General features: G+C 38.8%; 1 protein-coding gene across 1 annotated transcript in view; it reads right to left on the bottom strand.

The window, feature by feature from the left end:
• Positions 1 to 7,023: 7,023 nt before the first annotated feature.
• The window catches only part of RORB (RAR related orphan receptor B), a 213,335-nt gene continuing 196,927 nt past the window's right edge, over positions 7,024 to 23,431 (bottom strand). Inside the window, exons 8-10 of the mRNA XM_083186110.1 lie at positions 22,085 to 22,195; positions 15,533 to 15,645; positions 7,024 to 12,491 (exon numbers count right to left, since the gene is read on the bottom strand). Of these exons, the coding sequence (XP_083042236.1) occupies positions 12,336 to 12,491; positions 15,533 to 15,645; positions 22,085 to 22,195 (380 nt within the window). The 3' untranslated portion in view covers positions 7,024 to 12,335. The remainder of the gene's footprint in view (positions 12,492 to 15,532; positions 15,646 to 22,084; positions 22,196 to 23,431) is intronic.

Raw genomic sequence — 23,431 nt, 5'->3', positions numbered from 1 at the left:
ATAGCAATAAATCAACAGCATTGTAACTACTGTACATTCTGTCATAGACCTTGGGCATTAGACTAGAATACAATAGTACCCTTTATCATGCCTTATTCATGACAGCTTTTACATGTCAAAAGTCCATTTAGACACTGTGTGAAGATGCAGGATGCACTATTAATGTGCATTCGGATAATCTTCATTAAATTAAATAATCATAAAAATAGGACTTAACAATACCATACAAGATAAGTAGATTATAGTTTAGAAAGTTATTCCTTTTCACATACTGTACCCAATATTCCCATGATGAATTCCACATATTATTGCTGTAGTAAAATCTCTTTGGTGCTAGAGGCTGAGAGCCTGTGAACCTGTTTATTAATGGTTAATTCAGCACTAAAAACAGTATGGCCACTTGAAAAATATTATATATGTTAAAAAAGCCTAGAGTTCTTAAGTCAGTTGCAAACACTTAGTACTAAAAAGCAAGCCAGTGTTTAAAGGAATGTGGATGTTTTAATCACGGGTGATGTGAAAAGGAAGCTTTTGAAAGTATATGACATACAATATGCACGTTATGTAACGTCAGTTTTCCGAACTTTAAAATGTTCATTTACATTTTATGGATAGCCTTCAATATCAAAATAGAAAACATCTTACAGATTACAGATGTATTGTCCATAGAAATATTGTGTAGTTTGTATTTTAAGCAGTTGGGCTACATTTTCCCAGAATCCTGTCCTGGTGGACAAGACACATAAATTATGTTTGGACAACCCCAATCAGAAGTTTTTCATACTAACATAGAAAAATAATTAATCACATCAACAAATAAGCATATTAATAAATAAAACTTGCTGGTGGGACCACTTCTAGTGTCAAAATTAGTATCAAATTTGTGCTTTCAGCAAATGCATGATCTTTACATTAATAGGCTCATACAAATTAATTTCAATGAATTGACGTAGTATTGAATAAATATAGTGGGAAAGGCACACATTTCTAGTTGTACAGTAAATTGCAAGTTGATGGCATGTTTTAAAATCAATCAGGCTTATTTATTATTATTGCATTTGGATACTCTAACCATATAAACCAATCATATGCCTGCTTTCATTACTAATTTCTGCTAGATACAGTATACATAGGCAATATGTTCATTGGTTCTTATGCTTGAGAGAAAATTGTGCACCTGCAAGCAGTGTTACTAAATGAGCCTTAATGTCATTAATGTGCTTAATGTCATCTTTGCTTATAATATGAACTTCTAAAATGTCTAGGAATCCATTTCAGGTATCTCCAATTAGGAAAAATTATAGTTTGGGTGATATCCCTTTTTCCAATGCATAAAAAAGGTTATTCCATCTTCAGATGACTTAACCGGGAGCAAGAAGAAAGATAGTATATTCACTGCATACAGAGAATCTGGCCCGGTGCCTTCTGTGGAGACGATGTATATGAACAGCGTGTCCTACTTAGACCTGTGGATCGGTGGCACTCGGATAATACTCAGAAGCGAACGCCGCCCATCCACAGGTCTATATATGTGTAATATATATATAAATACACATACATATTTTGTATACATTATTGGTCAGCCCAGCACTCACATTTGTGAAGCTTCTGCCGGGGGTGCCTTCTGGGTAAATTAAACATCAAGACTTTTCATTTGTGCTTTTAATCGATCTGACATTTCGGGCAAGAAAACCCTGTATTCAAGGTGCACATAAACACCTTGAAAACAGGTCTTTCTTGCCCTGAAACATCAGTTTGATTTGAAGCACATAAAAAAGTCCTGGGAGTGCCACTGCCTGTGTACATGCATATATATATATATATATATATATATATATATATATATATATATATATATATATATGAGAAGCACAGACATAGACTGTATGGGATATACCTGTATTTAATACAAGTGGCAGGAGGATATCTAGAACCAATATTGAATTAAAGTCACCTGAAGGTAGATAACCCATTTAATATAAACATTTAGTCAGATTATCTGTTTGCCAGAGTTCCATAGCAATCAATTCCTTGATGATAGTGTTAACAACCTTTAAATACAATTGCTTTTCATATTCTTCAAAAACTAAATAATTTATTTTATTGATTGGTTTACAAAAGGAGTACACTGAATTGCATTTTATTCCCCAAAGAGGCTGACAAAATAATCCTCTGGCTTCCGATTTGCTAAGCTCAAAGTCTAATCAAGACAGATACAAGTGATTTTTATGAGCTGGGTTTTAAGGCAGAGCAGCCTTTAAGGTATCGTCTGTGCTCTGTAGCCTCCCATCTGTCCTTGCTTGCTGTATAATCCTTTTGAAGGTTGCTACTTCAGACAGGAAAAAACAAATAGTAAAGTGGAGAAGAGGATAAATTAATTCTACGGAGGCCGAAAATATGCTCATAAGTCTGACCTCAATGTGGATTTTCTAAAACAAAGGATTTTTTTCTGTTAATAATTCTTTTAATTAAAAAATAAAAAGCGGCAAGTATTCTTTACACAAAATTACAAAAGACAGCATACATATCCACAATTTTAACAAGTTGGTACTGTGCATTTACAATTATTGCTGCTGTGTTTAACCATCTTAAAGCACATTTACGAGCCATTGAATTCAAACAGTGCAAACTATGTATAAATAATACCAACCACTCTCCACCATTTAATGTGCCCTGATACATTCACCAAGTGCATGCATTGAGTGTAATGTATGTGCAGTATTATTCAATTCATTTTAGAAGCCTTTTATAGGACAACACGTCGCTGTAAAACAGGACATGTATATTCTGATTAGATTCCTTGTGTTCAGTCACAAATGCTTTTTATTGGTGATGTTTATCAAACCGTGACTCACTTGATATAGACAGGTCGAGATTATTAATAGTCATGGCTGAACTCTATTGCAGTACAGCATTCATTTTTTATTTTTGGTGTGTGTATATGGCATTTGAGTGATGTGATGAAAGAATAAACTTTCATCAACTTATATTAAGAAGAGGTTAATTTTATTATTTCATGAACAATTTCAGTAGTATGTCAATGTACTTCAGATTTACTTAGCTAATTATAGTTTGTTATACATAAATAGCTGATTTTTAAATGGAGTTTATAATATGTTTTCAAGTTATCTAGCATATATATTAATACAGTTCTTACTTCTGGTGAATTTGGATTCAACAGCAACATGATGAAAAGCAAAACTTGTTTCTTCACTAAAATTTCTTTACTCTATTAGCACCTGTTAGAATAATTAAATTCAAGTTAAATGTGATAAAGGTTTGTTTGGAACTTTTAGAATTGACCTTGCAAGTAGTGGCACACATCATCTTTGAGTGTAGTTGGTTTTTGAAGGAACTATTATTTTTTGCAGTCATGGTTTCTTGTCTTATGTTTGTATCTTAGATGAGGTAGCTGTGATTTGCATTATTGTGTGAATGTAATCTTGTGTATGTCACGGACGTCTGATGATATTAATTTGGCATTCCCATTTATGTACACCAGCCAGGGACAAACTAATTTCTGACAATTTTGTTGAGATCTCCTAAAGGTAGATTGGCTGTATAAGTACAGAACTATTGCATAAAATGATCTCAGATATATTGTTAAGTTGGATCGGAACAACTTACTTTGGTTATGATTTCAAAATATATAAATGTTCACAATGCCAACATGGACAGGAGGTCATCGTGTCGTATGTTGAAATGTAAAATGTCGACATTGATGTCCACATTGCCAGATTGTCAATTTACAGATTACAGTAATGTCCACATTGCCAGATTGTCGATAATAATTCTAACTGTAATCATAAACCTAACCCTAACAGTTACCCATCATGCCATGCCAGGCCATGTCAACAATGTGAATATCAAAATGCTGAATGTTGACATTTTCATGTCCACATTAGAAATGTAAACAATTCTTTTACATTGAACATAAAAACTCCTTCTCCATACTATCAGCTTAAAGCACAGGTAATAACTGTCATTATCACAATGGTATGGTTAAATAAAAAGGATAAAATGAATACATATAAATATACTAATGCAGAGTGCTACCGATGATCACTGTGTGTGGAGTGTGTATATTTCCCCTGTGGTTTTCCTCTGGGTAACACCTGGTTCCCTCCCAAATTATACTGGTAGAGTAAGTTAATCGGTTCCTTACAAAATTGAAACAAAAAATGTGTGTGTCTGTTTCTGTGTATATAGGGAATGCAGATTGTGAGGTCCACCTGGGCAGGGGCTGAGGAGAGTGGCCAAGTATGTGTTTGCCAGTGGCATATTTATAGTAGGTGCACCCATTATTGAAATACTTACACCTCCGGAGTCCAACGATGATGTCAGCAAAGCTGCGGAAATCTGATAAAAAATGTGCCATTATAGCTCTGTGTGGCTGCCGGCTGAGAAGAGGGGCCCGTATAAAGGAGGCTGCACAGGGGCCTGCTCCCTTAAAACAACCCTGGTGTTCACTATAGAAATAAATGTTAAAAATTAAATAACAGTGGCATTATAAAACTGTAGTAATATAGGAGTTTCCTTAAGTATATCTGAGATTGAGAGCAGTCTGTATCTACCCAGCACTGCAATTAAACTGCATAAGGAAAGAAAAGGAATGTAAAAATGGATTGTACTACATAGTTTCTTATGAACATCATCGCTAGGAAGTACATCATTTCCAGTATGCTTTAGTGCACTCTCAAGATTTTCTATTGAACCAAGATGAATAACTGAATTGGGTCCAATATGTCAGTGTGAGGTGATACTTAAAGAAATCAAATTGCAATGTGATCCTCAAAGTTTCACAATTTGTAGTTAAGAGCACAACCTACATTTGCTACATCACTTGGTAGATAGGCATCAAAGGATCTGCCACTAATTGGTCGTTATAGGCGGTGTCTGCTTGATGATCTGTGTAACCAGACAGTTTCTTTAATTTTTTTTATGATTGTTGCAGTTTAGTTCATACTTGCCTACTCTACCTGAATGGTTGAAAGACTAAAAACCGGCTATTGCTCCCGGCCACCCATAAGAATGGACAAGTCTCCCAGCTGGACTCCCCCCCCCCCCCAGTTAACAGCCCCCTGCAGCCAACACACCTCCCAGCAGTAGTCATGATCCAGAGGTTTCAGCGTGAGGGAGGTGAGGCCGAATGGGGTCATGAAGTGTGAATCATATCATTGTAGTAATCTCTGCGATGTGTAGCAGGGTGGGTCCACAATGATGACACAGAATGTCGTATGGTTTTGTTGGTACAAGTCACTTTTTATAGGAAGTTACTTGTGCACCAACTTCTGTAATGATTTTCTATTGTGAAAGGTTCTTAGATTAGACTGTGAAGGCAATAAAAAAATCATATAAGATTTCCCTGATAGATGAAATGTGTCTAATTAAGTAGGATCATAGTCTAGCTGCTGCACTATCCCACTTGGCCAACATAATGTATGAATTCAGATTGTTCTTCTAGTGATTATTAATAAAATATCAGTAGTATATCATTTAAACTCCTGTATTCAAAGACAAATGTTTACTTTAAAAAAGGAGAAAAAATAACGATGATATGTGCCACAAAGTGCAAGGTAAATTCAATACTCTGAAAAAATGGGATTTTTGTGAGCGTAAGAGGACCCAAGAAGAGCCCCTCAAGTTCACAGATCCTGGCACTGTTTTAGATAAGCAAAAGGGCTTAACCAAAAAAGATGATATAATCAAAACCGTATATAAGGATGGCTGCTGCAAGGTGTAAGTGAGAGTGCTAAATCTCACTAAGGGTTAATAGGACAAGAAATTGATTACACCTGCGCTGCTGAGCCTATGAGCTTTTTGCTGAACAAGAGGACAACCGGAGACACTCAATAGTAATGTAACAAATTTTATATAAAAAGAATATAAATAAAGATATATAAATTCATACAGATATATTTAAAAACAGATACAATAAAGCATGCTCAATAGAGAAATGTATAGCAGAAAACACTCTCCACTTGGATCATAAAATAAATGCCTGATAGCAGAATTATAGCCAGTCTTGTTAATTTAGCAGAGTTCAGCTGTTAAATAGCAAGGGGAGAAGGGGGGAAGGTTGCGGGGGACACAAGCCAGTAACGATGGAAGCAGGCAGATAGAATATGCACAGATGACAATAGCGCAGTACCCTTTTTAGCGCGTGTAACGCAGATGGATGGTATTCGGGGAACGCACTAATGTCCAGGACCATATGCTCACCCTCCTTAGAATGGATAGCTGGAGGGGCCGGGGAGCACGATGTTGTAGGTTGCTCGACCCGGTGTCCGTGATGTTACTGTGTCTGCAGCTCTGACGGGGAACCCGATGGTGGCAGGGGCTCTACCCGGAGCGATGGCTTGGTGACGTCCGCCGGAGGGGAGAGACGGAGGCTCCAATCTGCTGCCGGCTGAGATGGAGAGCCGTGGGCAGTAGTGGTTGATGGGAAATGTAGTCGGCTGGCTTGTAGTTTGAGCTCAAGTGAGCAGCGTGAGTCGGCTCCAAGATAGCGTGTGGCTGTGATCACAAACAGTGGGAGGTTTCTGCTGTAAAGCGGAAGTAGGCGTCAACGCGTTTCGTACCCTTGGAAATGGGAACTTTCTCAAGAGGGTGAGCATATGGTCCTGGACATTAGTGCGTTCCCCGAATACCATCCATCTGCGTTACACGCGCTAAAAAGGGTACTGCGCTATTGTCATCTGTGCATATTCTATCTGCCTGCTTCCATCGTTACTGGCTTGTGTCCCCCGCAACCTTCCCCCCTTCTCCCCTTGCTATTTAACAGCTGAACTCTGCTATTTAACAGCTGAACTCTGCTAAATTAACAAGACTGGCTATAATTCTGCTATCAGGCATTTATTTTATGATCCAAGTGGAGAGTGTTTTCTGCTATACATTTCTCTATTGAGCATGCTTTATTGTATCTGTTTTTAAATATATCTGTATGAATTTATATATCTTTATTTATATTCTTTTTATATAAAATTTGTTACATTACTATTGAGTGTCTCCGGTTGTCCTCTTGTTCAGCAAAAAGCTCATAGGCTCAGCAGCGCAGGTGTAATCAATTTCTTGTCAAATTCAATACTCTCACATCAATAAATACAACATATAAAAGGTAGTTACAGAAAATATACATATAAGAGGAAAAAAAAAGATTGTCAGTTTGTTTAGAACACGAGGATTTGTGCAAATCAGGGACTGTATCAAAAAGTGTGACCATGAGATCTGTGCAAACTGAATCCAGACTATGACATCTGTGCTATTACAGGAATTGTAAAAAGTGGTATATTTTTCTAATACATAGGCCCTTAGTTCCAGTTTGTATAATCTAGAAACTAACATCCCTTAGTGGTAAGCAGTGCAACTTCTGCATTAAGTAGTGATTGTCAGATTGAATCTTAAATGTTAAGGGGTATACACATTGGGCAAGTTTCACTACATTTCTAAGCAATCTGACTAGATCACTTAGAAATGAAGCTCTGATCGCTCTGTGTGTATAGACATGGCCAATGGCGATGTGTGGTCCCATACGTCTCCATCGCCCACAGGGAAAGACAGTGCTTGCACTGCCTTTCCTGCTAGATTGCAGGGCTTTGTCTATAAACAATAGGCAAACCCTCGCTCTGCACAGATCGTTCAGTGCACATCATGGGTGTACCACGATGTGTGCTGAACAATTGTGCTAAGCCCGTTGCTCAGCACAGAGTTAGCAGTCGCCCCATGTGTACGGGACTTTAGTGAGACAGAGATGTAAAAAACAATACATACTGCAGGAACTACTGTATCTCCATCTTATTTACACACCACCCTACAACCACTGGGAAAACAGTAACATTTTTGAATGTTTCATAACATTATTGTAAGTATTTACACAGCGGCCATCATTTTAAGTATGTGTGTGTTTGTGGATGTGTCTGTGCATGTGAGTGTGAACCAACTACTTTCAAGCAATTTTCTACCTTACAGCCACACATTTCTGCTTTAGCATAAGGGTCTTACATTGTTTTTGGCTCATTGGGGGTCATTGAGTATTCCATGATTTAAATGGCAATAAATTCAAGTGAATGTAAAAAAATGCTTTAAAAAAAATGCATGCAGAATGGTAGTAAAAACTTTATGTTTTTAAACCCATTTACATGCACTAGTGTTAAGAAGGCTCATAAAATATTTGTTTATTAAAATATCTTGTCATTAGCTCCAATGAGTATTCCGGGCCTTGGTAACATGGCTCAACAAAGTATTCTACTTTCTCATAGTAGAGATCACTGCAATATTTCATCTTATTTGCTTACAAGTTTAAAATTGTGGCAAATATTAAAAGAGGAAAATGATATGCAGAAAAGTTTTTATTGTTGTATTTACTCACTGTAAGTTAAAAAGTATATTTCAAGCATCAATGTTCTGAATAGATATTTTATATTGCTTAGGAGACCCAATGCTGTGCTAATTCTCTTAAATGACATAATAAATAGATCCAACACCGTACATAATTACAGTGTCTAATAAATCTAAGAATACATGTTGTACTGAATGTTTGGGAACTGTTAAACAACATGCGTTAATTGACCAATGTTCTATTACCCTGAGGTTCTAACAATCTGCAAAGTAATCTTCCATTAACAGGGAATATGACTCTTGGAGCTAATTTTTTAAACAAAGGGCTCACATAAGTGACATTTATGCTTAAAAGGATTATGCCCTAGCTGTAAATGAACAAGTGGTTTACATCTGTCTATACAGTAACTGGTTAGGCAATTTGCTTACATAGAATTGTCAGAATCAATAGGCATTACACATTTTTCAAACAGAACTTTAGATGGAAAGAAACAAAGTGCTGGGGCTTGTTATATTCTTGGAAGGTTGTATAACAGCATATTATTCTGTAACGCAATACTTGTCTTGGTAATCAAAATGACTGCCTAGAATGTATCAAGTTCTCATGAGTATATCCTCATGAGGGTAAAATTACTTTCTATATCCATAAAGCACATTTTTTTAAATAAAGTTTATTTTTTACAAATCTATTTAACAATAGTCTTACAATGGTAGTTTCAGGCACTTACCTACTGACATTAAAAGACAAGCTTTAACTAGTAGTTTTCTGGTGCCAATGACCTCGCTAGCATTTACACTGAGCATTCTGGGAAAATTAAGCATATCTATTGACACCCCTACCTCAAGAGAAAACTCTTGTTACCACTGCATGTCCAATGTGATCATGTTTTATGGATGTTCAATGCAATGTGAGTGGTTAATCCGCCTACTCTTTGTTCATGCAGAGTACAATAAAAGGAGACAAAACATAAACCTCAATACACCTCAGTGACACCTCACTGACATGGAGATTGCTCAGGCCATATTAGTAAGGCTATGGTTCCTATATTGTTCACAAATGGACTCAAATGTATTAAGGATATTGTTTGTTATGTAATTGTGCAACATAAATAAAAAATCAGATTAGTATGTTACTGTTTTATGTTTCCATTAAAGTTCAGGGGCTGACGGCAAATAAGCGGTTGTTGAACGGTTTGTGGGTATGGCTATGGCAAACTGGCTATGGCAAACTAGAAGTGTGCCTGTATTGGTCATGGGCATTACTGGGAAAATCAGAGCCTATTCTGTTCTGATATCACTGATGTCATTGAATGCTGGGAAGTATCCTGGTTAGGGAAGCTGGTTGTATAACAGAAATCACATGACCATAAAATAGCGGAACTAGTAAACTAGTAGTATGATAACACTATGCACATATGATAGTGAACATGATTGTGTAGTGTAGTGATAGTTAACATCAGGAAAGCTTCACATTCTAAGTAACTTGCATTTTTATTGCTTTTGTAATAATACAGAAAATACAGTACTGTGTAGCTGGGTTATCAAAATAGTATTCAGAAATGCTTAAAAGAGTCTATTTCAGGTTATTCAAGTAGGAACATTTTATAATAAATGACTTCATTCGTTTATTGTTTGAATACACTGGGGCATCACCAATCAATTATGTTGCTGTGTTCATTCTATATTGTCCAGAATTGCTGATTTTACTCCTAAATGCAATTCACATGTATATTTATAAAGGGAATTAAGGTAAAATGTGATGAAAGAAATATGTTCAGCACAAATGTAGTCAAGTATATAAAAAAAAAAAAATGTTGCAATGTGTTTTCTTGAAGAATATCAGTTTATGAGAGGCAACATGACTTGCCAAATTAATTTTAGGAACAATTTGCATTTATAACCCCACATTGCTTATTAGTGTATTTAATTTTGCTTCTCTTGTCTAGTTTGTAGGATAATTCAAGTTTATGTTTATTGCTTTGTATGTATGTTGCTTTGTTTGTATGCTACTTTGTTTGTATTGCTTTGTTTGTATGCTACGGTATGTCTATAAATAATGTTCTGACATTTTGCTATAAGTGATACAATACAACACTAGTGGGATTAGGAACATATTTAGGCCTCTATAAAAGAGAAATGTATCAAACATTCTGGTTGAAGAAGATAAAAAGTGGAGAATTGACCATTACTTTATAGAATGTACTTTATAAATTCTAGATACAGCAGAAGTTGATTGCTATGGGAAACTTCTCCTTTTGAGTACGTCCTCACTCTTTAGAAGCTTTGATGCATTTCAACCTACATCACATATCTCAGTATTTGAAAATAATTAGGTCTAAATTGAAGTAGGCTAACGGACCTCCTGACGTCACAGGAAAGAAGAGGGGGCGAAGAACAAGGGTCCCAAACGGACCCTCGCAGGATAGCTTTGCTCGCCCTGGCCACGCTTTGAGCACGGTGGCTCGCTCTGCTCACCACCTGGTTACTAAAGGCAGCCAGTGGTGGCGTGGATAGTGAAGGAGCAAGCCCCCCAGCCTTGCTCCTCCCCCTGGCCGTGAAAGGTCCTTTAGCCCATTACAATTTAGCAACTACCATTTAAAAATATCTAACAATGTTAACTACAAAGCAATCTACAGTATGTAAGTGGTGATTTCTGGGACTTATGGTGGGCATATTATTCTCTACATATTGCTCTGTGGATGATGGAAAATGGCTGCTTTAAAAAACTGCAACAAGTCTAGGGCTCCAAAGACCAAATAATGTTTCTATTACAATTAAAATACCAATTATACCAGTATTCCATGATGAGTTTGCAACATCATTCTTCATTTCAAAATATATACTTTGTGTTCCTTTTGTACGCTTAGCCTAAACAGCAAACCTAACTTGTGTAAGATCTAATCTAAGCTAATAGCAAAAAACGTCAGTGCAATCATTTTTTTTATCACATTATAAGGAACAGCTGTATATCTGAAGTACAAAGATACATACCATGAACATTTCAATAAAATATATTTTTTCTTTTGTTTCTCCAAAACTATATCTTGTTATTTTTTAAGTTTACAAGAATATGTATGACATTTTCATTTTATGTAAATGTTATGTTTTTTGTTTTTTTTTTGTGGAAGAAAATTTGTTTTTGTATTAGAGTGTTGTGTCATTCTTAACCATTACATTACACACCTGGCATGCTTTTTACTGTACATAACCCAATGTGACATTTTTACCATTTGGTAGGTATACATTAAATTGGCAATTATTGTTCAAACAATGGCTTCGTTGGTTTAAACTTGATTGCCCACACATAAATTAAATACAGAAATTCAAAGGAAAAAAAACACAACATTATCAATGAAAGACAGAAAGAAAACTAGAAAGGTTTTGTGTAAGTATAGGATTACACCACAGCAAAGGTGCATTTACTGAAATATATATATGTATATATATATATATATATATATATATATATATCCCATTTTCACTACACATGCATCATCTAAAACATAGAAATAAGTCAAATTCACTTAAATTAGAATTGAAACATTAATCCAGAAAGAAGAGTAATACTTTAGAAGTATATGCTCTTATTGATATCTACAATAAAATTCTATAAATTGCTGTCTCTCAAATTATATATATAAAAAAAGTAAATACACCCAGTGTCCTATATATTAAGATAAATGGTTCGGCTACTAGATGACTTTGCAATACCTTTCATTTTCCACAGTAGCCTCTGGCAACAAAAGTGTTATATTGTCAGTTCCAAAGGAAAATCAAACAGTTAATAAAGAAGAAGAGAGCCCCACTCAGAGGTGCATATTTACATTCTTCAAACTGTAGCGGTGAAAAATAATTCTAGTAAGTGCAGGACATTCCTAGTGCTGCTGCAGTGATGTTTGTTTTTGTTCCTTTTTGTGGTTTTCTTCAGTCCTTTTGAGCACATTTATTTTGTCTTAATAGTGATGCATTCCATAGCTATGTGAAAAATCCCACTGTCTTCACTTGCAGCCAGTGCTGGAGTCAGGATTAAATAGCTCCTTATACAATGGAGGGAACAGCGTATTCACTATTTCTGGGTGAGATTGTTTAAATACCTGCAACTTCTCTCCATGTAAGTTGCAAAGTGCAGTTATGTTTGGTATCTTGGCTATTAACTGTGAAGAAATGAAAAAGATGATTAAAATGACAAACATGTCATGAAAAAATATCCAAAGTATGTCAAGGTTTATTTAAAATCCAAAATACTTAAACTCGAGAACATTTCTGATGTTCAGTATGATTGCCAAGATACAGCGTTAGTTCCCCAATTTGACTTGAGACCACAGGCTCGATTATATTGAGGTCTGTTAGGCCATTATGCAGAAGACAGTCAATCTGTGCATCACATTTTCAATCATCATCTACATATATATGTCTAGTGTCCGTGAGTCTCCAAAACACTGCCATCTGCCGGCAGAGAGTGAAACTACATCTTTTTCTCACACATGCACAGAAAGTTAGCAGACTAGCTTTTGAAGCTTTTGCTAATATGATAATGACCTGATTGAGTTCTCATTTGTTATCACGCACATTCAGATACTGGGGCAATCTACTGATTTGTGCTGCTATTGGTGAATACGTGGACAAAGTGATATTGCTTTCACACTGAAAGCAAAATCTCAAGTTATTGTAAATACATGTACAGCAACCTGGGATTTTTCTTAATGTGAAAGCAACCCACCCATCAGGGCTGCCATCAGGAATTTTGGGGCCCGGGACTCATTTCCAGTCCCCCCTCCTCACTTGACTTATCGTAACCTGGCTCCTCTTCCGCTGAGCTGCCCCCCGGAGGTCCCGTAGCGCAGGCCCCCTCAACTCAGGATGCCAGCGGCCCAGTAAAATGCAGCACCAGCTGGTGAGCCAATTAGAGCTCACGTACCGGCAGCCACTCTGATTTGCTGCCGGTACGCGAGCTCTGATTGGCTCAAAAGCTGGTGCAGCATTTTAATTGGCCACCGGCATCCTGGGTTGAATAAGCCTGTGCTCTGGGACCTGCTTTGTTCAGCGCATTGAGAGCAGTGCAGCGGAGGCAGTGAGGGGTTGCGGTGAGCAAAATGAGCTGCCCGGGCCCTTCCAGAGGCCAGTGCCCGGGACAGCTGTACCCACAGCACCCCCCTATTGGCGGCCCTGCCACGCATGTCCTATGGGGCCCATACACCTACAATGTGTTGAGGCAATCTCCTAACTGCGCCAGGGGGTTAGAGGGTATTAAACATGCCTACAAATTCCAATTCCCTGATCCTGGTGGGATCACCATATCAGGGCTTTTTAACGTGCTAAATATTTCCTACAATGGAGCGATACAGCTAATGTGTATTTATGACTGTTTATTAATAGATGTTATCCTTGACTAGGAACTGTACTTTGTCCCCACACTAAATCTATATTCAAGTCCTATTACACAGGGGCAGATTGGTGGTCCTGGTAAAGGTTCTGAAAGTTTCCTCTTGAAGTAGGGATCAAATCATCTACAGATTGTGGGAGGTTTCTGGATACACTGACTTCCAAGCCAGATGCAGTCACTTGTTCCCCTGTACTGATCTATGAGCCAGCAGGGGTGTGCATATGCATGCTTCCATGATCCTACATCACATTACAGCACAGAGCCTGGGATTCAAATGCATCGCAAGCAATAAGTGAGGACACAAATTGAGGCCAGCCACTAACAAACCGGAACTGTTTATGATTAAACTAAACTATCTAGATATAACGACAGGAAAAAACAAATAGGCAGCCTCCTGAGCCATTAATCCACTGGGAAAACTCTCAGTGAAACATGTGGCCAATTTCTTACAATCATCTAAAAAACATATGCACAAAACACATCTTATTCTTAACACTTTCAGGGCCAACTTCAATTGAATTTGTCAAAATAGGTGTGAAAATTGCAAAGCAAAATTTTTATTCATCATAATGACCTGTAATGTTTACCTTCTATAGGGAAAGTAATCTTTTTTGCCCCCCCCCCCCCCCCACCTCGCACACCACGATCCCCCGCAGGCATGTGAATGGATGATTTGCATAATCATCCAATCGCAGCCTTGGGTGCAGGGGAGAAATCATTCGATGGTCGATGTAATCTCAGAACTTTGAAATAGTTCCTGAAAACTCATATTTTCATCTTTAACAAATTCCTGAACCGCCTTCTTAATCTCCGATGCTGTTCCACAAAATGACCCCCTCTCTATACAGTCCACACAAAGCTTACATGCTTCTGCACTCAGACAACCCTTTCAACAATGAAGTGTAAATGGATAATAAAGCCAACTAAGTACTTGTTACCCGTGAAATTTGCATGAACAATATTCAATGTGTGGCACTTTTTTTAAGTATCAAGATTGTATTATTCTATAAACTGCAAGCTGCCCTGTGTTTGTTCCCAACTGTAATGCACTTTGGAGTATGCTGGCACTAGGGGGCAGAAGTATTAAGCCTTAAAAAGAGATAAACGCAAGGGTAATAAAGAGTTATATGCATCCAGTCCTAACTGACATTTTTCAAACACAGCCAATAACATGACATTTATAACTGGACATGTATCACTCTATATAATACTCGTGTTTATCTCTTTTTAAGGATTAATACATCAGCCCAAAGTTACTAAATCTCCTCCTCCTCAGCATCATCATCATCATCAAGACATTAAAAAAAAAGAGTGCTATGGAGATGTCCACTTATTTTGGATGTTTGGATATTGAAGTGAATGCCCTCCAGTTTACAAGGGAGTGAGCTATTACAAATTTCTAGAATTGCTGTGCACTCCCCCCCCCCCCCCCCAAAAAAAAAAGTTCATGCTCACAATTTTTGCAGTAATAAAGGTTTTGTTATTTCTACGCTATATTTATTTCAAGAATGTTTATTTTTTTAGAGAAATAAGTACACACAGCTGTACTACTTTTGTGCACAACTGTGCTATACATGTGACCTCCAGGGGTGACACCATTATAAAGTGCTTCATATTCCACCAGAAAGCAGTAGCTCATGAGCGTGTAGCACCTCATCTGAAATAGAGTGCACCGCTCTACAAATGGTATGGCCTTGATGTACTTGCAACTACAACTACAGTTTCCCCAGATACTTGATGTCTGCTATTAGAGCTCCTTATGTCTCAGCTGCAGTTGTACATGTAAATGCATTATTTGAGGCTAACACGTACCTTTGCCAATGTCTCATCATCTAAGTGGTTCTTCTGAATCACATGCTGGAGTGCAAAATAAATTTTCTCTTGTAGCTTCTGGACTTTCCTTGGCTCTATAAGCCAGGGTCGTTCTAATGCAAGATAATTGAAACAAAATAGATAAAAAGAAATCATTGAGTTGCAGCATTAATAACGGCATTTATCACAGTAAAACATATAAAAAAAATAAAGCACGGCATTGCTGGAAGGCTAAAGAGCAGCATTATGGTTGGTTGGTTTGTTAATCATTCACTTAATCATTCACTTCCATACACAATAAATCTCTCATTTTCTGAATCCCTACAGAGCTATCTCTGGTTGGTTGTGGAAAATACTCCATGTTCTCTGATGCCTCCACAGTCTATCGTACAGGTTGAGTATCCCTTTTCTGAAATGCTCAGGACCAGAGCATGTTGGATAAGGGATCATTTCAGATTTGGAAAAATATTTCATTTTTTACTCACCTGGTCCCCAGGCGGTCCCTTGGCATCCCCCAGGCATCCACAGTGTCCATTCTGAGAGGCATCTCCGTTCCCAATGATGCAGTGCATGGGTGCAAGGGTAACATCATGACATCACCGGTGCATCCACTCAATGCATCATTAGGACTGGAAATGCCTCTGAAGATGGATGCTGTGGACGTCATGGGACCAGGTGAGTATGAAAAATTGTACTGGAGGGTAAACCCACCCCACGAAAAATTGGATATTTTGGTTTTTGGATATACAGATGTGGGATACTCAACCTTTATATGTTTTATGTTCAAACATTTAATTATAAAATATGCAGCCAATTGCTGTTCTTTAACGTTTCACATTAATATACTGTATGTATTTTGTACTTATTTGTAATATATAATTGTTCGGTAGTTGTTTCCTAGCACGGCCACCCCGATTTCCATCGGGGTGGTCGTGTCGGAAAAATCGCGATTTTTTAATTGAATCAAATGTGAATAGGGTCCCTGGGACCCGATTTTACATTGGATTCAATGTAAAATATTCCCTACACCCCCAATTTTACACCGTAAAAACCCCACCCCACGATTGACGCCAACCTGAAGCGTGGCGAGCGCAGCGAGGCCGCGAGGGGCGGCGGTGCGCGTCCTCTGACCTTTTCATTCCCCTACTATCCACGTCGGCGTGGAGTTGAGAATATAAAGTATGGCAAGCCCAGCCAGCCACCGTGCCCAAAGCGTGGCGAGTAGGGGAAGGAAAAGGTCGGAGGATGCACACCGCCGCCCCTCGCGGGCTCGCTGCGCTCACCACGCTTCGGGTTCACGTCAATTGTGGGGTGACGACGGGGACATATATAATGTGAAATGGGTCATATTGGCCCATTTCACATTTTTTACTATGTGAGATGGACTTAATCAAGTCCATCTCATCTTGTGCCATTATAATGGCACAAGACCGACGCGATGCTCCCGATTTCAATGTTAAAAAATATTTTAACATTGAAGCCTATGGTAAAATCGCAGGCATCGCGTCGGTCGCGTCGGGGCCAATGTTAATGGTCGCGACCGACGCGATGCCCGCAATTTTCCCTTTGCCGGCAAAATGGACCTGATTTCAAAGGAAATCGGGTCCATCGCGGGCATCGTGTACCTTAACTTAAAGGTACACGATGCCCGCGATTGTGGCCGTGCTAGGAAACAAGTACCAATTGTTCAAGTATTTTAATGTAAAAGCTAATGGGGTACATGTCCTTATTACAAACATAGACAAGTCAAATATAATAAGAGAGGACCCAAAGATTTTTCCTGGATGTCCCTGCAATTTACTAAGAAAATGTTGCTGCATAGCTGAGTGATTCTCAGTTCCCTGGTGATACTGGGCTGGCAGAGGTACAATGGGTCTTATTGCTTCCAGTGCCAGTCCTGCATGACTCGTGCAGTGAACTTGGAGTTCCAGCTCCACTTTCAACAAAAGTTAAAAAACAAAGAATATATATATATTAAAAACTTGTTGCATTTTTTATAGAATAATGCTTTATTGAAATATACATATCATACAGCTATAGTATTCCTAAATAGTATTTACCATGCTTTGCAAAGAAAAACCTGCAGGCCCTTTTACTGTCTGCAGTGGCGGTAGCAAAATTATTTATAGGTAAAAACACTAACGTTGATAAAAATGAGAAAGGGTTTTTCTCCCTTGGACCTACAAAGCTAAGCACCCTTAGATTGTTGTTACAATGCACATACTTGAGAGTACTGTGAGAAATTTAGACTTATTTGATATAGGATTAGGATAAATTAAAACTATTGTAATAGTCAAAAACAAATAGACATAGAAAATAATGGATTAATATTCTGCCTTCACTTAGATACATTCTGGCCTCTCAGAAATAACATTTTTCAGTCACGCTAAATGAAAATGTTCCATGACAGTCTGTGGTTAAACAATTTAATCATAAGAATATCCCCAGAAGGATTATCTTACACTCCCTGTCTCTCATGCTTTCTAGTTAGCAACAAGGAAAGAAGATTTCATGTAAGAGGACTGGAGAGTTAGAACAAATGTATTGACAAAAGGGGATGTGTTACTGTGCAGAGCGAAGTCTATTGTTATGAAATGAGTTTAGCACACTTTGCCAGACAGGAAGACACCGGAGAATGAAACTACAGTATAGTATGAGTGTTCTATACTAACCAAGCTATTAAAAACAGTTTGCAAATGAGCCTTGCTTTGAGCCTGTTTAATGCTTTGGCTAATGTTTTGGCTATGTCACACTCACAACAGCAGAAATGCATGTACTGTAGTAGATGGCTACAGATTACAAATATCAAGACACAACAGCCTTGTATTGTACTGAAATCCTAACCTACATTGATGGTCGGTGTCTGAAACTAAAAAGTTATAATGTATCTGAGGGATCTGGAAGTTAAACATAGCGCTATTACAGAGATGTATAAGCTTGTGAGTTTATGACCTTGGGGTCAAAAGTCACGAAAAAGGATATTTCGTCTCCCTCTCCATTGATTTTTGGATAAGAAGGCCATAGGTTTCCGGCACAAACTCTGGAAAATTCAGTTTTCTAGATTACAGACCCATAGAATCCTATTGGGAATGTGGTTACATGGATCTTATTAGTACTTATTGGGTTATGCAGTTTTCTGAGGATTTAAAACATTTTTATGTTATATATATCTTGCTCAGTAGTGAGCAAAGGGTGTTTTGCTGCATACCAACAACCACATCCTCCACCTGACAGAGATGAGGGACAGGGCAAAATATGACTAACCCCTGCCCCATTGTGGAAAAATTGCCATAAATCATAGGTTACTGGGGAGGGGGCGGAACCAATATGACACAATTCCATTAGAATTGCATAATTTGGGCTCCACCTCCCATATTCTCCTCCCCATCTACAACATGTTACAGCTGTAGGAATGAATTCTACAGGGAACAAACAAGGGGTCAATCACGGCTCAATAAGCAGTGTACACTCGCTGCTTACCGAGTGTTTAGACACGCCCCCTTCCAAGAGCGAACAGGTGCATTTGCATGCGAATGGATGGGTACGCTCACACATCCATTCGCATGCGAGTGTACGCGCAAGTAAAAGTCAGTCTAGGCTAACTTTGCTCACCCGCCGCCCCGAGCAGGCTTTAGCACGACTGCGTTCACATGGGGACACCCACCATTTTTGTGGGAATGCTCAGGAAATGCTGGGCGTCCCTATGCTCCAGCCCCTGCTTGCCCCCTGTCTGCACCGCTGTGTGCGAACGTCTCGGCAAGTGTAATACTCAAAGAAAGGCATTCGCACTGCGGGTCTGCACATGCGTATGTTTGCCAATACACATGCACAGTTCCACAACTTTAGTCCCTGGCCTGAATTAGTTTCTTTACGAGCCAATGTGAATCACCCCCTAGATACCGATTGTTAAATAAGGTAGGTAAGACACATTATATACAGATGGGTCAGGTCCCATCTTTGCAGGGGATGGCGCTGGCGTCGCCAGCCGCCATCCCCCGCCAGCGCCATGGCGATGGTGAGAAGGGGACGCGCGCGCACGAGAGGCGCGCGCATCCCCTTCCGACGGCGATTCGATCCGTTCCCCCGGGTCCCCGCCGGCTTGCCGGCGGTAACCCGGGGTCCCCGCCGCCTGCCCGCACCCCCCCTAACCCCCCCTAACCCTGTCCGTCTCCCTGAGGCGGAGACGGACAGGGTTTCCGTCGCGCTAGCGACGGAGACTGAGACGCGCGTGCGCTTGAGACGCACGTGCGTCTCAGTCTCCTCGCTGGCGAGGCTGCTGGCGGGTCGCCAGCGCGTACGTTCTGGCGACCCGCCAGCAAGGATGAGTACAGTAACATACTGTATGTATGGAGAAAAGTGACATAACAGTGTTACAGTTGGGGGGATTTCAAAAGATTTTTCACTGCTCAAGCTGAAATCTAAAATGATGTAAAGGGTGAAATGTAATAGGATGAGAGATTCAGACAGTGAGAGATTTGGTAAGAAATCTCCATTTTTTTTTAAAGCGGCAATCATTTACACTGCAACACAGTTTGATTTTGCTGTATAAATGATTGCCTCTTTAAAAAAAACTGGAGATTTCTTACCAAATCTCTTACTTTCTGAATCTCTCATCCTATTACATTTCACCCAAAGTATATAAAAGGGAAGTTTATATATGTATATATTACTGGTTATTAATTATTGGTGGGCAGTGGTGCCAGTAATATATACATTGCTGGCCTGTGCCAGCAATTTATACACTGTATCATTGGCTAATAATCATTGGTGGGCAGTGAAGGAAACTCTGCTGTGTGGCCGGGAGGGGGGCCGTGGTGCGGTCGGCCAGAAGTGGGGCGGCATGGTCAGCATGATGGTGAGTAGGATCCATGTGGAGCAGGCCCAGGGAGCAGGGGGAGGGAGCGGGATGGTCTGATGGTCTATCTTTCAGCCCAGCGCCCGTACACACCTACCGATGATGGCTGAAAAAACAGCCATCATTGGTAGACGTGCTGGTGAAACCAGCAAACGGCCCCCTTTGCTGGTGATGATGTGGGAGCACGCATAAATTGCTAGCAGTCCATCACTGAGGCATACACACTGGTCGATTTTCAGCGCAAAATTGCTAAAAACGCCCGTTTTGAGTGATTTTGCACTGAAAATTGACCAGTGTGTATGGGCCTTAAGGTGCCCTTATACATTACAATAATTGCATGCTTTTTGAACTAGATATGCAATTTGCGTGCGATGCGATCTGAAGTTAGTTCAAAAAGTATGTGCAGCACATACTTTTTGAACTGTGCAATGGGATGTGCGCAGGAGCACGCATTGCATCACACTGGCAAAACACACCTTGTATGGGCACATTTAATACTTATTGCACCATTACTTTCAAAAGATATCATAAACACGCTACAATTTTATGATTTTGGAGATAATAAAACTCATACTAAAATAATAAATAACTATAGATTATCAGATGGCACTATTATTTGTCTTTCATGAATGCTGATATTTGCTGAATTCATTTGTAAAAACAAGTGTAAATTCACTCATTGGGTTGTGGTATATTTGTTGATTTGTTACAATGCCTTTCCTCTTCAGCATTTGGGTTACTGTTTTACATAACCTGCAGGTGTCACTGTTTTACAGCAGTCAATAAACATAATGTAAACCACTTCTACTGAAGGGAAACTACTGTATAAGAAGTAAATGTTTTTGAATACACAGCCCACAAGACATTTTCCAGCCATGTAAAATGCATTAATTTATTTGCAATGACAATTAATTATTAATTAGTAGAGATTAAATGATGTCATCCTTTTCTATTGTAAATAATGTCTTTAGAAATATTTAAGACATTTCATTGCAATTTTCTGTAAAAAGAATGATCTAAAGAATAATATAAAAGCTGAAGGCCTGTAATATGAATGTGCATTTCAGGGCAATCCTACAAAATGAAGATCCTGAATGAGATCAGGTTTTAACACTGTAATTGTCAGACTGCTCATCTGGCTCAGTGCGGCCTTGTCATGCTTTTGTGAATGATGGAACCAAAACCCAATCCGTTTCCAACCTTATGTGGGGTACACACCAGGACGTCCCGCTCACGATGCACGATGTGAGCGGGTCGCCAGTGTTTCTTCCGACCCGCTCACGATGACGCGGGGGACACGACCCGCTCATGATGTGCACCGTGAGTGGGCCCGATCCGGTGGCGACCCGCACCCGGGAATATGGTCATTTCCAGATCCTACATGCTGCAGATAGGATCTGAATAACGACCGACCAACCCGCGGGACCGCGCATCCGATCAGTATCGGTCCACTCCAGGACAGAAAAGGGACCAATCACCACACAATCTACATTCAATCGGTCGGAATTGGATCTAGATTAATGGGATCGGACCTTTGTCGTCCTGGTGTGAACCCAGCATAACCCTTTGTAATTACTAGTTCACCAGGATGCCTTAACAAACGCATCTTCTCTTTTGAACACTTTCTTTTAAAAAAATCAGAGGCTTAAAACCTGAGGTAAACAGGACATATTTGTACTTAATATCATAATTAGTACCTGGTGATATAAGTACGGCTGCAGAAAACAAGGCAATTTCCTCCTCAGTCAGCTGAAGGGAACATAAACTCTTTGCAAAGTCAAATGCTTCATTCACTAAATCATCAGAACCTGTGGGCCAAGGAAAACACAGTTAGAACTAGACGCTAATCACTGTTCAATTCTACTTGGAACTCAGCTGGCAGTCCTGTCAGGGAAACAGGTGCTAGTAGAAAATAGTATTTTGGTTAGTTAAAATCTCCGATTTTTAATCAACATCATGTGGAGAGAGAGAAAAAAAGACTAGATCTAATTATCTTTTAAAATAGATGTTTTTTTTATGTCTATATTATACCGTTTTACCAGCGGTTATATTTTCTCATGAAAGTGCACCACAATTTAGCGCTGCTTTTATTCCAGTGTAATTGACTAAATAATTGAAATGATAATAAGTATGATTATAATGCAGATAGGACCTGCAAAGGCTTTCCACAATTAGCTAGTGAAGGCCAAATGTGCATATACAGAATTTCAAGCCTCGAGGATGATATGTAACAGCACACAAAAAGCAGTATGTGGTGTTGCCATACTCAATAGTATCAATGTATTCTGAATGCAAATTTTATTTTTGTTAGCAGAGGATTTATTTAAAAAAAAATCTTAAACACAATGAAAATATAAATGATATTTCTAAAAAATAACATTCAGATATTTCTGTAAAATTCATTGGGGAATTGTTAGTAATCGCTGTGGATAAAAATGTTAATTAGGATGATGTATGAAACGGTGCATATTGGGACAGAGACCATAATAATTTAATTTGGTAGTCTGTAAGGCCTTATACACAAGATTCCTAAATAAATACTATTGACTCACCATTTCTCACCATTGACTCACCATTTCATATTTAAACATTCTTTGTTGTAATTACATCATTTCATGTAATATGCAAACATTAACCCTTTGAGTACCACCGTTGCTGTGAGATGTGTATATATCTATTTAAAATGCCAGGGTCAAAGTTGAGGAATATGAATCACTTCAGTTATTGCCGGCAAATGGTCTGAAGTCAATTAATTAAGTGTTGTTAAGCATTGCACCCAAAAAAAGAACAGTCGCTGTGAGCAAAACTGGCATTTTTAGCAGATATCTTGCACATCTTTTAAAGAAATGTTGGCACTCAAAGGGTTAATTTAGGGGGAAAAAATGCAAGAATGAGCAAATATTAATGAAACTTTTGTAGTTGAAAAGACACAGACTTAAGGCCCCCATCCACTAGTGCGATGTTGGCCCTTTTCATCTGATTCTGAGGCATCTGACTGAAAATCGGATGAAAAGAGCCCAAATCGCATGTATTTAAACTACGAT

This window comes from Crinia signifera, chromosome 1 (genome assembly GCF_055691185.1).
Source record: "Crinia signifera chromosome 1, ASM5569118v1, whole genome shotgun sequence".
Lineage (NCBI taxonomy): Eukaryota > Metazoa > Chordata > Amphibia > Anura > Myobatrachidae > Crinia > Crinia signifera.
This window is presented reverse-complemented; position numbering and strand designations above follow the sequence as displayed.